Below are 17,450 nucleotides of genomic sequence, written 5' to 3'. Positions count from 1 at the left end.
CAATGGAATTTTGCGCATTTGGACTGTTGAAACGACGTCTTCAACATCGCCGCCCGCGCACCCTGGATGGTCTATGGAAAGCTTGCAGGGAGGAGTGGGACAGAATTCCCATGCCTGTCCTGCGCCGGAGCTTGCTGCAATGGAAACTGCGATGCCGGGCGATAGTCCACAATGCTGGGGGGTCCAATAGAACACGATCGGTGGTGGGGGCGCGGTATCTCTTAGGTGAGTACCCGTCAAAAATGGTCGGATATAAAGCGAACAACCTCTGTACTCATTATTTCACTAATGCCAATAGATTTATTTATTAATTTCAAATTTTGATTTTCTCCCATGTACTACAGCAAACATGAATAGATTTTATGGTAAACCTGTACAATATCTTTATTTCACGGGCAGGCAAGCGAAAAGTTCTGGATTCCAAAAGTAACATGATTTCATATTATTTTTCTTCATTGATCATCATCATCCATGAATATCCCTGCGACTATCCTAAAATCAATTATTTTCTAAGGAGAAGTTGCCTCTGATTAACTAAAAACTGTACTTAGTTTACAGTGTGTTCCTCTTTAGATTTTTGTTTTTATGTTTTTTTGGTGTCATTGATTATTTCTAATTTTTGTTCACTACTACAAGGTGGGCTCATAAAATAGTTTATTTTTTATGACTTTAGTATTTAATGTTTTAAAAAAGAACATGCGTGCTATTTCTTCGTCATAAACTGTGAATAAATTCAATTCTAAAAGGTCTGAATAAACCGATTAAATTAATTTCAACGGTTATTATTATTATTATTATTTTGGATAAACGGATTGTGCTCGTTTTGGCTGTAATTCTAAATTGCCCTTAATATTTTGAAAACCTTGCGAAAGGATATATCACAGGGAAATCTAGCATTCCAAGTGTTGAACATGAGGAGCTCCTCGTGCCATTTCATTGCTTAGTACAGACATGTTAAGGAAATGTCAAAAGACACGTATTCAGTGTTTACCGGCAAGAATTTCTAAATGAGACTTCCTGTAAATAAATGTACGAAGTGTATTATGATGAAAACCGTTAAATATTGCTACAGCATGGATAACCACTGATGCTCTGTTTATACGAAAAAATATCCCATTTACTGAGAAAAATTGAAGTGTATGTTATTTTGATTTAAGATATTGTTAACTCTGTCACTCTTTTAATATAATCGCCCACTAAAGTCACCGAATATTTCTCATGCAGTTGACTCGCTCAGGCCGGCGCCGGAAGCCAGCCAGCGTCGAGAATCTCACATCCTTACCTAGCGCGCATGCGCAGTTGGCAACAGCCACACTCCCTGTAGAAACAGGTTGGCGTTTATCCGGATTTTGTGATCTGTAATGCGCATTTTTGATAGTAATTTGCATATTGGTAGCGACATTACGTCGTTACCTGATTACACGAGTTAACAAGCAATCACTTGGAAGAGGACAAAACTCCGGAGTGATGTGAGTATTCTGGGTCATATCTTGGTACCATTTCGTTCTCCTTGCAAGACCAACATGAAGTTTACGTCTTGGGATAGAAGCGACTGTCACGTCAGACCGAAGCAAAGCTGACGCTTATGGACAATTGCGATTTAAAGAGCTGTAAGACTATTTACTTTGTCGTGTGACTGGGTTATTGAATTTCGTGGTAAAGGAATTCAATGAAGTGGTTCTTCGCACAGGTTAGGCGTTTGCGAATTAGTCCATTATAACGTTGTTCCGAGTCACGAGGTAGTATACGACCTGCTGAAATAGTTTTACCATGTAGTTATAGTAATTAGTTAATTTGCCTCTGCTGGCCTTGTGTTTTTTCGGGTAGTTCCTCTGTTAAACACCAGAGAATGCTAACATTAGTGTGCTAAATAATTTAAACATTAATTCTGTTTGCAAATATTGACGATGAATTTACAGGCTTCGGTGCACATTGCCAATACGGTCATGAACTTTTGTTTTGATTCCAAAAATTTAATGCTAAGGTCGTCTTTATTACGTTGATAACTTTTGGTATTAATTAAATGATTAAAACTTGACCTGAACTACTATTGGAACTCAAAGTGTTCAATTCATATTGCCTCGTGATCAAGTAAATACTTAGTGTGCATCGTGTTTCAGGTTACCTACAAATAAATCAACTCCAGACAGATAAATTGTACAGCTTATGATATGAAGGAGTGAAGTAGAAATTGTTATAATTGGATTGTGATGAAATATCGTGTGTATTTTTGTTGTTTTTGTAGTTGTGATGTGTGGTGACGAAAACTTGTGAATTCCTGACCGGTAGGCAACACACCTTACAGTCCCTCGGCAGTGTACTTCCCCTGTCGCTCTCAATTATTTAGCAACTTTTCAGTTTTTTTCGAAAGTGATTAATTTTTTTTTCTGTGTTCTGAAGTTATTTTGCGTACCCGTAATTGTGTGACTAGGAAGTAGCGAGAGTCTATGCAAATGTGTAAACGATGCGCTGTGAATTTCCAACTACAATGGCGAGTTTTGGATTTTTATTAACTGATGACCAAGAAATGTAAACAGTGCAATATACTATTGTTACTTTGTTACGAGTGTGGTGCTTAGGTTGTGAATATTTCGTCTATTCGTTCTGCATGTAAATAGAACACTATGGAAATGAATACATAACATGGAAGTACATTTTTTTTTAAAGTGCAAGGTGTCAGTGTGATATTGTGCAAGTGCATATTTTTTTGACCGTAACATGAGAAATAATAATAAGAAAATACGGTTATTTTAGTACAGGATGAAATACATTTTTGTGAAAGGTGACGTTTTGAGATGGAAGCTTGATCGTAATTAATAATTGAGCAAGTGAATGAAAAAATGAAGTGCACGTGTAAAAATGTTTGTGCTCAAATGAAGTGGAATGAAACAAGCCACGTGAAACTAAGAAATGGCAGTGCATGTGTGAAGGAAAAGTAGGTGATTGATGTTTCTTGCATATGTGCAGAAGGAATCTCTTGGTTGCAGAAATTGGTGCCAAGTTGAGGTATTTAAGTGATTGTGCGAATGTAAAGTATTTATTATTTTTAATTTAGCATTCGTCAGGCTGCTTTAATTACTCATACCAAATAGGTTTTGGTGTTCAAGGGGCATAAAGTGATAGTTTTACTTGATGTAGGGTGATCCGGGGTAAATATTGGACAAAAATCAAACTTTTACCATAGCTCCCACATTTATGTGCTTTTCTAGCCAGCAATTTTTTTGGTAATGCCTATTGGATATATCTGTCGGGTACCATTGTTGAAATTTACTAATTCCTTTCAGGGGTAGAAAAAAAGGTAACGGTTCCGAGACTAATTGTTGTAGAATTTTGGAAATCATTGTCACACGAAATTTGAACCTTCCTTAAAGTAATGAGCACTGTCTGGACTCAAAAAAAAAAAAAAGTTATGTTGAAAAAAAAAACTTGAAAATTACCGTACGCACTTCTTATGAACAAAATATTCTCCGTCAACAAGCGACAGTAAATATCTTAGAAGCATGGGAATGAATGTAGAAGTAAATCGGAACCTTAGTAGAATGCATTTACGGACCTTATGTTAATGCTAAGGGAACCAAACCTAACCTGCCTAACCTAACCACAAAAGCATATATTGAACAAAATCTTAAGTAATCGCTAAAACTCCGAAGTATGTGTTAACAGACGTAAATCGAAATCTAACCATGTAAAAATTGCATTCGTAGCATGATCAAATCGCAATAAAACAAAAGGAACTTGAGCCGAAAAAAATAAATAAAACTGTGTCCAAAAATTACCCCTCCCTTGGGGCAATTGTTGGACACAGCAGTGTAAATATTGGACAGTAATTTTCAAGCTGTTCGGCACAGTACAGAGATGAGCTACAGGGGCTAAATGCTGGGCAATGGTGTGTACTATAGGTGCTGTGTGTGGGATAATTATTGAACATTACATACTGCTGTAAAAAATGTATAACAGTGAATCTAGTAAAAATTAGCAAGACTTTTAATTACTTGGGCAATGTTTTAATAATTTCTGCTTTGTTCAAGTACAAACATTGCACATATGGTGTTTTTTAATCACACAAACTATAACAAGTAAATTTAAGCATATGGAGGTGCCGTCTGTCACCAAATTCCAACTAACTGATTAGAACTAAATACAGTTATATCTAAAAACTAAATACATAACTTTTCAAAACTTGAAACTGTTTAGACAGCTTCTTTGTTCAAGTGAGCCTACAAACATTGCACAAATGTCTTTTAATCAAACACACTGCAACAAAGCATATTGAGATGCTATAGGCTTACACTAGGTTGTCACTTTCCATATCATCTTCAATAATTACACGATCAGATGGCAGAGTAGGGAATATTTCGTTCCTAAGTCTAGAGATACTTTGAAACATTGACTTTACTTCATCGTTACGTTATTTGAAATGAATTAACTGATACGGTTTGCACAGGACCGTGTTTTCACAATCTCAGTTTTTGGTTGTGGTGGCCACCATTACCTGTTGCCTCCAAACCATTTGAGAAATTTCATTTCAACGCTAAGCAATTTGTGTGAGGTTTCTTCTTTGTCTTCATAAAGCATATTTTGTACTTTTCCATAATAGCAACTTGTATCATAGTACAGAATATACAATCTTCTTCAATATGTTCACGCACACACTGAATGTGAACTTTCAGTTGTCAAACACTTCTTGGTGTGTGTTTCCCATATTATTCTAGTACACTGGTTTCATCATCAGACTCACCAAAAGAAATATCTGTCGAGTCCTGTAATTCAATTTCATCCATGTCTCCACTCGCAGAATTTGAAGAAATTGTTGTATGTAGGGCTGACTTCTTTTTCTTTTTGATTTGTTCGGAACGCTTTTTCTTTTTGATTTGTTCAGAACGCTTGGGGTTATTTTGGAGCGAATTTAGAATACCAGACCCCTCCCCGATTTTTGTAATATTTCGCATATTCACTAATTGAGGCCTCCTAATCACAAATTTGAAGTTAAAATTGGGGGTCCCGCGTAGAAATTGCAAAATAAGGGGGTTCATGATCACAATCGACAATGCACGATTGCTCATTATTTATCGCAAGTTTTTGCATTTTGAATATTTAACGAACAAAACATATATTCCTGACATTACTATGACCCCAAATTTTAACTATGCTTGCCTAACCTAACCTTACCATGAATGGTTCGTGGGGTTACCTGTGCATGGTTTTACGACCCCAAATTTTAAATTAACTCTTTGCTTAACCTAACCTAACCTTACCAGGAATGGTCAGTGGGGCTATCCGTGAATGGTTTGCGCTAATTGTGATAACGAACCAATAAAAAAACATTCATCGAAGATGCCATTTTCGTATTCTGCAATTTTACGATCAATGTTAATCTTACCTGTAATCAATTCAGTCCACATTCCACATGCTCTTCTACTTCGTGATTGTCACTGTTACTGTCGTCGTCTTAGTCATCCTCGACACAATTCTGTGTGGGATCGTACAGCAAAATCAATGAAAAACTAAATATGCTGACCAAGGCAGTAATTTATTTTATTAAAAACATAAACTAACGTAACGTTTCAACCTTCTAGCAAGGTCTTCTTCAGACTCTGTATCAAGTACAAAAGTAACCAGATACAACAAAAGGGCAATATATATACACAAACATTACTCCCTCCAGACTATTTAGAAAGTTGCCCAGCATTGCCCAGTCTAAGCCCAGCATTGGCTGAATTGGTTATGAATGAATGGGAAAGGAAAGTGATAGAAAAGGGAGGTGACAAAATGATTCTGTTTTGCAGATATGTGGACGACTGTTTTGGCATATGGAAGGGAACGAAGAGGCAGCTTGACATTTTTGCCAAAGAAATTCAAGATGAAGAAAGAGGGATATTATTGGAACTTGAAATAGAAGAAGAAGACAAGTTAAGCTATCTAGATATATTGATGAAAAGGAAAAGAGGACAAGAAATTGAAACTGCTTGGCATCAGAAGAAGTGTGCAGCAGGAGTATTCTGCCACAAAAGAAGTGATGTAAGTGAGGCGACAAAAATAAATTTTATAAAGAATATGGAGGACAGAATCAAGAAAATATGCATGAAAGAATGTGAAAAAGAAGGCAAAATAAATAGCCTATGGAAACAGCTGGAAAAGAATGGCTATGAGAAGGAGGATAGACTGGACATAAACAGAAGAAGGAAGAAAAGAGGAAGGGGAGAATTGGAAGAGAAAGAAAAAGAGGAAGAGAAAGAGAGAAGGTTTTGAATAAGGAGTATGGGGAAGACCACAGAAAAGATATGCAAAGTGCTTAGGAAAGCGGGAATTAAAACTTACAGGAAGGGAGGGAGAAGCATCTTAGGAATAGCGAGGAATGCTAACAAGAAAAAGGAAAACAGAGAAGAAGAAGAGGAAGGGATTATCTACGAAGTAAAATGTAAAGAATGTCAGAGTGTGTACATAGGAGAAACGAAAAAAAGGCTGAAAGACAGGTTGAAACAACATAGGGATGATGTACGACTTAAGAGAGAGAGAAATGCAACATTTAAACACACGAGAGAAACAGGACATGACATAGAGTGGGATGAGGCTAAGCAGATAGGAAGGGAGAAGAGAATGCTAGTTAGAAAATGGAAGGAAGCCAAGGAAATAGAGAAGAAAGGTGAAGAAGACACTATGAACTGGAATGGGGGACTGAAGTTAAACAAAGAATGGAAGAAGATGTTGGAAAGAGTGGAAAGGACAAGAGAAAAAGAGGAGAGGAGAAGGAAGAAAAATGAAGGGAAAAGAGCGTGAGATTAAAAAGTCCAACCACATTCTATGGAAGTAATTGTGTTTAGCCTTTTAGGTGAAAGTAAAGTTGGGAAGTGAAAGTCATCTGCTAGAAAGTTCCAAACAACTTTCTAAATAGTCTGGAGGGAGTAATGTTTGTGTATATATATTGCCCTTTTGTTGTATCTGGTTACTTTTGTACTTGATACAGAGTCTGAAGAAGACCTTGCTAGAAGGTTGAAACGTTACGTTAGTTTATGTTTTTAATAAAATAAATTACTGCCTTGGTCAGCATATTTAGTTTTTCATAATCATGGAAACAAGGCTTAATGGTGTTATAAGCAAAATCAACAGTGTGGCAATGCTGTAGACAGCGTAACTAATTGCGAACGTCAGTTGTTCTTATCAACAAATATGGTTCCCATACTTGTATACAGAGAATCATTGCGAGAATAGAAAAGCTCATTTTACAATTTCTACACCTCACCCCAACATGTTAACCTCAGATAAATCATCACGACTAATTATTTCATGAGTATAAGCAGTAGCATAGAAATTACAGAAGGATCCGGTATTGTAAATTCTTGCCATTATTTTTCGCATTCTTCTTACATAAAGCTTTCTCTTGAGCTTTCTTTACCTGTTCTGCTTTCTTTTTTTCCAATGCAGTCGACCTTTGCTTTTTCGCTTCTTCTCGAAGTTTTCGTTTTTCTTTTTCAAGCTGTTTTTCCTTAATTTCTTTTTCTTGGATTTTCCTGTCGTATACTTTTGATGTAATGACAGCTGCTTTCTGATCAAGTTTTCGTTTACGAGATGGAATATGCAATATGCAATCCAATAATCAAGCTGTCCAATAATTACCCCATAACTAAACATGCATGTCATACTGTTACTGTTCATCCTACAATGGTGTTTTTGAGCACAAACCACCGTCACACACATATCCAAGACTGTGCATTACAAAATTCAAGATGAAGTAAAAGAAAACGAACATATACACAATTTTGTTTCATTTGAAAAAAGTAAACCATTTTTTGAAGCGCTTTGTTTTATTAATATATTTTTTGAGAAATGTACTAATCTCATCCCAATAATTAATCAGAGCATTGCTGGCTGGATATGCAATTAACAAATGTTGGTTGGTTAGATGTAACAAATTATGTTACAACATGGTTTTTGGTCCGTGTCCAATATTTACCCCGATATTGTGTGTCCAATAATTACCTGGTCACCCTAATGCAGGCATAAAATATAGTGTATGTGAAGTTAGCAAAATATAGTAAAATAACATTCTGGGCCACTGACCAGCGGTACACCATTGAGACTTGCCACACTTTTATTAACATGTTGATGTTTTATGTAACATATTTGATTGAGGGTACAGAAACCTCAAATAACAGAGATATTTGATCCCAAAGTATGGCCCCTTGTAATTAAAAACCTTTCACTGTTTTCAATTTTTTTATTGGTAAAGATTGGTTGTATGCATTCTCCAAAAGTGAGAAAGATGTTGAATTGTCATCAAACCTAGTGCTTCTTTTGTAGAGATAAAAAAATAATATCAGTATTAAATGCAACAGTCCTAACTTGTAACAAATGCAAAAATATTAATACTCTTAATGGAATTTTCAGACTGAAGCAAAGAGTGCCAGACGACAAGCAACACGGTCCCCTTCAGTCTAAAATTAAAAAGGGAACAACATACCAAAATGACATGATGCATGGTATTGAGAAAACAACCCAGTGAATGACATGCGCAGCTTGTTCTGTTGCTTTGGTTCAGAAAGTTGCATTTATTTCTGAAGGGTGGTTTCCAAGAGAGACATGTCGCTTATTGCTTCGATCTTAAAGGTCACTGTCACTCTTAACGAGTGGAAGAAGACTATAGTCATAAGTATGTTGAAAATTTGCATCTTCCTATGAGGTTGCAGGTGATATGTCGAGTGGCACATGAGTGACAAGCCACTTTCACCCAGTGGTGTATTTTCCCATGCTGCCTTGTTTATTGCTGCTAAATCAACATTTTGTATAGGCCTACATGTAGATATTGCTGGAAAATTTGAAGTTGTCAGACTTTGGTTTTTGATTTACTTTGGTGTTTTATTTCTATTACATCTAATTAATATTAACAAATATGCAAAAAAATAAAATACGTGCAGTATACCAGGTCAAATGTTGAGAATACACCACTGCTTTTTATGTGTGCCTACATAAAATCTGTTTCAGAGTAAAGAAACAAGCAATATTAGAGATATTTGATTCCTGGTGTAAAAAGTAAAGTGCTCCCTTGTACTTAGCACCATGCACCATGCCATGAAGGCGTATAGGGGGTGTGGGGGTAACGCCCCACACTTTCTTGATCCGGTCATGAGTGGGGGTGATGTGATCAGCATCACGCCCCTGACTGCCTTTACCCCCCAGGGTTTCCCCCCATTCGACGCTGGGTGGGTGCCGGGGCCGCTTACAACGTTAGAAAAGTTCCCGGATTTGAACCGGCTGGGGATCGAACCTGAGACCTTGAGCATGGTAGTCAGACGCGTTACCGACTGAGCCGCCGCAGCCTACACAAAACCATACATCTCCAGGAGCTAAAAAGATCAGTAACAATAAAATTTGTATACCATGGAAAATTGTCCACTTTTTACCAGGGCATGTAGCATGAAGTCAACACTGGGAAACATAGAAACACAAACCCAGTGACAACTTAATATTATTTTCACTTTAAGAACTAAATGTTCTGACTACCGTTCAAGAGACCCGGGTTCGATCCCCGGCAGGGGAGAAGCGGGACTTTTTCAAGCGGCTCTGGTGCCCACCCAGCATCGTATAAAGTGGGTACCTGGAGGAAACTGGGGGTAAAGGTGGTCAGGGGTGCGGTGCTGATCACATCACCCCCAGCTCAGCCGAGATCGAGAAAGTGTGGGGCCCTAATCCCACACCCCCTATACGCCGAGAAAATGTGGGCCCTAACCCCACACTCCCTATACGCCTTCATGGCATGGTGCAAAGCACAGGGGAGCACTTTACTTTACATGCAATAAAAACAGTAGCATGTGATATCAGAAAAAAATAGCATTCAGTGTTTTTCATGGTAGTGGAAATTTAGATATTGAAGCTACATTACCATGTAGATGAAATCGGGTGTTTTGGGTGCAAGGCTCAATTTAGGATTTTTTCTGTCAAAGAGAGGTGGGTACTTTAGTATTATATGGACTACCTATTATCTGGGGAAGCAAAAGAAACACTTATGGACATAGTAGGAACACTGTATTTGATTAGCTTAGGTACGTATCATAATGAATGTCGATTACACAATTACACAAAGAAGTAAATCACTTGAGCAATGCAATGAGGTAGTCCGTATAATACAAAAGTACCAAAAGGTGTCAATTTAGTAATGATTATTTCTTTAGTGGGTGGTGTTATTAACTTTAACCTTAAAAACTATTGTCACCATTTGCTAGTGTTGCATCTGTCCATTACCACAAAATTCATATTAGTATTTTTTAGTTATAGACACAAAGCTTAAAAGGGCATTTTATGACTAACAGTACTGGCATTTCATGTGGTATGTTCTGAATCAGTAACGTAAAGGATGCCATAAGTACAAAATAATGATTTAACTTAGTGTTGATGTGTGTGTGCATATCATTTGTATTGAGAAGAAGTGGTTGCAGTTTCAATTGTGTGATGATTTTTAAAGTTGTAGAGGAGCGAGTGTAGAATCCTGTCTGAAGCATTTTCACATGGAGAATGTTGTATACATGTACAGGAGAGGGCATCCCGGAAGGGGTAGTGGTAAGGTCACCTTGTAATCAAGGGGTCCTGGGTTTGATACCTGGTGGATGCACACAGTGGTTCCGATTCCATTGTAGTTCCAGTCCTGGTTGGCCCTTCTGTGCATAAAGTGGGCTTATAGAAACATAGGAGCAGTTTTGCAGAAAAATGTAATAAGTAATGAGAAAACTTGTATGCTCTTGTGGTTATGTACAGAATTCAATTCATGTACAAAAAGTGTGTTTATTATGATAGCTGAATACAGAGTTGGAACTTTGTCTGAAAACCTGCCAGGAAATGTAGATGCAGACAGTATTAATTTGTATGGAATTGTGTTGTGAAAAGTAGGCTGTGCAAGTGATTATCTAAATTCACAACTGTCTGCAACATTCTTTTCACATGAAGGAACTTTGTATATGTTCAGAAGATGAAGAAATAAAACTGAGACAACGAACCTAACCTATTCATAAGTGTAAGTGGTAGTTCTGTGAGCACTTGGGAATGCCATTATAATTCTAAGAACACCAAACCTGACTTGCTTAACTTATCTGAGTAAGCATAAATAAAAATATGTGAAAGAAAAATGCAGAAAATCTGTTCAGTATGTGTTTAGAAACATGCACAGTTTTTGCCATTTGTCAATTTTTTTTATTCTTACTCGAATAGGTTGGTCATGTCAGGTACACTCGCAAGTGCTACATGTACTCTTATGAATAGGTTAGGTTTGTCGTCTCAGTTTTACAGCACTTTTCTTCATCTGCACATATACTAAGTTTTTCCATTTTGAAAGAATACTTCGGAGTTTCTCTGAACTTGAAACCTACTCCCACCGTGATTTCCAATATTCTAAACTCATTTCACACACTCTGTACAAGTCATAAAAGCCATTACACATTCTGACCTTTCTCGTTCAATGTATCTTAGCATATTTGTTGAAAGTTATGACTAATTGGCAAATGTTATTGAAGTGCTTTTTTACTTACAGGTGCTGTAACTTCAGACATGCAACACGCTTACAGGACCTGTACTGAATGTGTGTGCCTTGCTGAGAATGAGTGCCTTTCCATGTAGTGCATTGCTGTGTTCAAGATGTCACAGACAGTTGTAGTTTGTAAATTATATTGTGACTAGACGCTTAGAAAAAGATTAAACTTGATGGAATGTCTAAAAAGTTAAGAAAGTAGCAGAGAATGGCACTACAGAGTGACTTCAGGATTGAGAATGAAAAGGTCCTGTCCACGTCACGCGTCGGAAACTACATTTATGAAGTTGTTGCTGTGCCGCGACACAACGAGCACGGCAATCATTTGAGGGAATCTGACCACATACCGGTCAAAAAGACGCAAGGGAGTCCGAGGGTGTACTCTCCAGCAAGGTCCCTCAGTCCACCGCAAGCATTGATAAGCGGAAAACAATTGCTTCCCAAAGCATCGAGGGGTTCAGAAGACACACAGGCAAATTGCAATTCACCTTCAAAACTTGCTAGGCCCACGGCTGCTGCGTCGAATTTGTTGTCAAAGTTTTCATCCGTGCCTTTGCAAATTTCATCGCACCTCACCGATTCATCAAGGAACACGCTAACAATCGGTTCATACCAGATTGTATCTCTGCCCTCGAAACAAACTGGCAGCGGACATCAGTCAATCGGCCAGTCTCAAGTTGCAGTCTCGACCTCGCCCTTTGGATCATCTTCGTCTTTAGCTGCGTTTCGCACGAGCACATCTACGTCTCAGTTTACGAGAACTACCACAACCACTCGTCTTGTGACTGGGACAGCTGCATCAGCAGCGACGGCCCCGCAGCTCACTCCCTCCTCTGATGGGTCCCCGCATCTCGTAGCTCTGCCGGAAAGGTTGTCAGCAGCAGCAACGCCTCAAGTCGTGTCTCACTCGCAAGGGAAAGCGGTCGCAGTGCCAGGCAGGGCTCAGCATCTATCCTTAAACATGCCGCAGCCTGGAGCTAGAAGGATGCAAGAGAGTGCGTCACCGAATTATGCAATTCCACCCCATCTGATGGGTCGCAGTCTAGATAATCCCATGGAGGACTCGTCGGGCAGAGGCCGCAGACCACAGAAACCACGACTAGGTGTACGAATACCTTACAGGAACCTAACGAGTCAGATTGTAACGCAAGAAGAGATAGCGCAGGAACTGCTGCAGCGATCGTTGAAAAGGAATCCAGTCACTCCCGAAGGCAATGATTACTATTTTGCCCTGAAGTTGACTCACCGCTTGGCAAACAGGATAACCCCATCGGGTCAACCAGACGGTGGAGCTATGAAGATCCACTCTTCGTTACTGAACAGCGGTTTCCATCAAGGTTTGCTTGACGGGCAGGAGACGTACATTCCACTGTCAATGATACCAGATCCTTTGGCAGCTCCTGATATGGATACTCTGTATTCGGACCAGCTCTGGAGAGACGGGCAGTTCGAATTGGACATGACGCATCATTACGGGACCCCTCAGAAGCTTGATCCCGAAATGGAAAAGGAATTGGCCTTGAAACAGCTCATGGAATTGCCGAAGAGACAACCAAAGACGGCCAGGAGGGAGGGAGCAGTGAAGCGTGTGCCGAGGAGAGCCAAGAAGGATGGCACGGAGAATGGTGAGAATGGAGTGGATGGAAAGACAGAGGGTGATAAAAGTGCCTTAAATGCGACCGAGGACCAACCAAAGGTGAAAAGGAAAAGGTCTGATCAGAAGCGGAAAGTGGATACGGCTGAGAAGAAAACAAAAGCTAAAGGAGCTAAGAAGAACGTTCCTTCTGCTAGCGAAAATGGCATTCCAGGGACTGAAGGCGAGGGCGAGGTAAAGTTGAGCAACGGCGATGCCCACCCTCAACGGAAGATACCAAAGAGATCTCCAAGCACGAAGAAACTTGGTCCAGAGAAAGATGCTGCGGCTCAAGAAACTGATGCGGCGGGAACTGAAACGGCAAAAGGAAAGAAGAAACAAGGAGCAACAAATCTGAAGATGCAAAACGAGAAGGAGAAAGTGTTGGGAACGCAGCGCAGGCGAAGGCTACTATTTGCTGCTGCCAAGAAAGATGCGGAAGTGAGCGAGAGCAAGGAACAAGCTGCTGGTGGTCAGAAGCCAGAAGGTGGGAGGAAGATAGTGAAAGGGAGGGGTGTAAAGAGAAAGATAGACGCTTCCGTCGATGATGAAGACAAGGTGACAGGCATTGATGCTAAGGAAGCTAGCATTGAGGAAAATCAAGTCAATGGATCAAGCGAAATGAAAGCTGGAAATGTGAGAGTAGCCACAAGAAATGTTATGGCAAATAGGACCAATCAGGTTGCAGAAAACAGTAAACCTGCTGATTTGCCTACCAGGGTTGCAAGACGTAAGAAAGATGATGACACAAACGTAACACGGTGTAATACACTAAGGAGCCAGAGAATTATGAGGGTTTCGAAAGTCAGTGCCAAAGTTTCTTCAAATGATACTGCAGTAAGTTCAAATGCGCAGCAGAATTCCATAAAACCTCCTGTTTTGGTGCAAAGTGAGAACGCTACCAGAAAAGAACTGATGGGCAAAGCAAGTGCAGAGGTAACAAATGAAGGTGGTGGCCAAGCTGCCAAAGAACAGAAGGTGAACAGAAGTCCAACAAGATTGCCAAATGTCACAAGCAAGCAGGTAAATGGTCAAGCGGAGGAAAGTGTCACGACGACTGTGCAACACTCTACTTCAAATAAAGAGGACGTTCTAACCCAAGAGAATTCCGATAAACGTGCTGATGTTTTTAAGTCCATCATAACGTTCAATAGCTCTCACAAAACAACACCAAGTGTTTCCAGCTTTGAGACATTTGATGCATCGGCATCTGAAGATTCCACAAAGAGACGCCGGACAAAAATGAGAGAGTTGGACACACTGTTCATCGACGAAGGAGCCGTGAACCTTCTGTTGGATGGAAGCCAGAGAGTGAGGAGAAGCACGTCAAGCCTATCGAAGCCTGGTGCAAAATGGGCATTGGGAAGGCAGGTCAGGCATCAGAACCAGCAAGAGCTGAACTTGAAGTCAAGATTGGTTAAGAATGCCGTCATGCGGTTAAGCACGACGACGGTTCCTCGGCAACTGTCAATGCGTGCTAATCGAAGAGTTGCTTCGACACAGAGGTACCCGATCATGGAACAGAACCAAACCAGCACCAAACTGACTGATTTTGCCGAGACCAAACTTGCTGAATTTGGCGAGGAGGACAAGTCTCCGCCTAGCATCACTCCGATCGATTCCCCGTCTCCATCGCAGTCCTTCGTGTTCCCATCAAGGCTACCGGCGGAAGCTTCTAGAATCATTCACAGGCATTCCTCGAGTAGCTCGTTCTCAAGTCGAAGCACCAGTCCAACAAGGAGACCCAGTTTCGACAACGAGCGTCCGTCGACGTCTCGTTCCGGTGCCTACGGTCAGCAGTTGAAGATCAACGTCGATACGTTGCATGGTAGCACGTTATCTGGTCTTCACATGGAGCTTGCGGGTAAACTGAAAGACTTAAATAGCAAGTCGGCGTTCGTCATGAAAAAGCCTAGGAAAATGTCTCTTCTTAAGGACAAGAAGAAGAAAGAAGGGGTCACGAAGATGATGCCTTACGGAACTGCTAGCAGCTCCGATCACAGCCCCGAGAAGCTGCTGGAGCTAAGATGTAAAGAGCTTGGAATCAGCACCAAATTGGCAAAGAAAGCAATATTCGACAAGAAAAGGAACTTTGGGAATCAACCTGCCTTACAGAAGAAGATCAGCGCAGCTGTGAAGATGAAATTGAAGACCGAGATGTCGAAGAATTTCAGGAAAGGCCTGCTTCTTGGCACGATGGCAAAGAAGGGCCAAAAGGTGAAAAAATCAAAAGACGATGCTGCATCGGGGGCTCAAGAAACTTCACCCTTGTGGATTGGAGTTGAAAATACAAACGACGATGCACAAAGCTCATCTTTAAATGTGGATCCGAAAGCAAAGAAGAAAGGTAGCTCGTTGGGTGTGACACCGTCACCAAGTCGAGGTTCCAAGAGTCCCACACCAATTCGACATCCAACGAAGAAGGATGCGAAGATGGTAGCTCCATTGAGTCCCAACGCTGCCAGTAAGTAATGCATTTGATTGTTTTGTTTTCTTGCATAATAAGCCGTACATGTATAAAGGCCAGTCAAATGAAAACTGGTCACCATACATAGAACTAGCAGCATGCAAATGTTGGTAACACTTGTTTACGATTGATACTGTCATCTGTGGGAAAGAAGGAAAGCACATTGATAACTCGCTCGTACACACTCGTTGTTTGTTGTGTAGGAAGTGGGATTAGAGATGCATGAATTAGACTCCGTGATAATGCTTGCCCCCCCACACTTCCAGTCTGGTGGTGTAAGGGGTGACCTTCCATATAGTACACCCAAATATCAACCTTACTTCCACACAGTACACCCTGGTCAAACGAGGCTCTGGCGACTGGCACTCTGGCCAGTATAATTTTGTGTGTGTTGTCCTGTTTTTTGTCCTTGTGTGTGCTGAGTGCCCGTTTACAGCCTCAGCTTTTAACCTTTTGGATCCCAAGCATCTCGAATGAGATACCCAACTGTAACCCTCACGGTCCCAAGCGTCTCGATCGAGACGCTGTGTCAAGGTCATAGTTTTTACGTTATAACTTTTCTATTTTTGGCTAGAATTTCGATTTTTTTCTTTTATATTGTTCCTAACACATGTATTTAACAGAAATGTTTTTTGCACTTTTTTTTTTCTTCATGAAAATAGAGGTGAAAAGGCGGGAAAAGGGACTTCTCTTTTCAAGGGAAAATATAAATTTCAAACATTTCAACAATTTTTAAAAATAATTTTTGGGGGTTTTCTCCCTTCCCCCTCCATATATACGCCAAATTTGCATAAATTTTGCATTTCGTGCATTTTGAAATTTTTTTTGGGGGGGCAGGGGGAAACGCCATTTTTTTAAGAAAAGTATTTTTGATGGGATTTCCCTCCTTTCCCCCTCCATATGTACGCCGAATGTGCATAAAATATATATCGTCTGAATCTGTGATTCATTCTGCGTACAACGGTATATCTTTCATATCTCTAAGGCATTTAGTTTCTGAGCTATAGTCATTTCAAGGTACCGCTGCATTTTGAAGCTTGAATCAGTGGCGTGCCCACCATTCCTTTTGGGAATTTCCCCCTCCATATATATTCGCCGAATTTGCATAAATTTCATATAGTCTGAATCTCTGGTTCATTCCGCGTACAACGGTATATCACTCATCTCTCTAGGGCAATTAGTCTCCGATCTACACTCATTTAATTGAAACTCTGCATTTTGCTCAAAATCGGCTCGGGACCGAGAGGCTTACTTGTGAAAATGGCCTTGGGACTCAAAAGGTTAACGAAAGTTAGAATATTTTAATATTTTAGTAACACGACACTGCAATTATGCTTTTTTAGTTATGGTAAGGGGCTGGACCCCGTATAATGTGACGTGTTCAAAATAGCCTAAGTGCTGATGCTCCCAACATTTTTAAATTCAAATCAAAAAATCAAACTTCCAGTCTGGTTAGACATGCTTCAAGCATTTGGTCGGGAAACGCTTCAGTATCCTCCCAGATACTTCCCCATGCGATTGTCACATTTTTTGGCGACCTGAAGAGACACATTTGTCACCATCGGTTTCACTGGGATAAACATGTTAACAGTTATGGGGATTACTTTGAAGGGAATACATTTTCAATGAAACTTTTTGGTGATTGGCCTATTTTCATATGACTGACCCTTATAATTGGTTGCTCATGTAGCGTCAGGAACTTTTTATAGAATTATAAGGATAGTGGATAGCTATGGATTCAGGGGTCTGAATTTTCTACGGGTAATCTTGTGTATTTGAAAGGCAAAGCTCTCCTGTCAGCATGATACTGTGCCACGAAGGGACATACTGGATGTGGC

At 40.0% G+C, this 17,450-nt stretch overlaps 1 protein-coding gene across 3 annotated transcripts in view; it reads left to right on the top strand.

Annotated features, from left to right (window-relative positions):
* Nucleotides 1-1,312: 1,312 nt before the first annotated feature.
* The window catches only part of LOC146004984 (uncharacterized), a 62,400-nt gene continuing 46,262 nt past the window's right edge, over nucleotides 1,313-17,450 (top strand). For 2 of the 3 annotated variants that reach the window (XM_083144075.1, XM_083144077.1), the window contains exons 1-2: nucleotides 1,313-1,469; nucleotides 11,516-15,609. In XM_083144075.1, the coding sequence (XP_083000201.1) occupies nucleotides 11,721-15,609 (3,889 nt within the window). In that variant the 5' untranslated portion in view covers nucleotides 1,313-1,469; nucleotides 11,516-11,720. Of the gene's footprint in view, nucleotides 1,470-1,591; nucleotides 1,611-11,515; nucleotides 15,610-17,450 lie in introns of those variants that run through there. The other variant, XM_083144076.1, reaches the window with a different exon arrangement.

Source organism: Lepisma saccharinum, chromosome 22 (genome assembly GCF_977018435.1).
Source record: "Lepisma saccharinum chromosome 22, izLepSacc3.1, whole genome shotgun sequence".
Taxonomy (NCBI): domain Eukaryota; kingdom Metazoa; phylum Arthropoda; class Insecta; order Zygentoma; family Lepismatidae; genus Lepisma; species Lepisma saccharinum.
The sequence above is the reverse complement of the archived record's forward strand: the minus strand, read 5'-3'. Positions and strand labels throughout refer to the sequence as shown.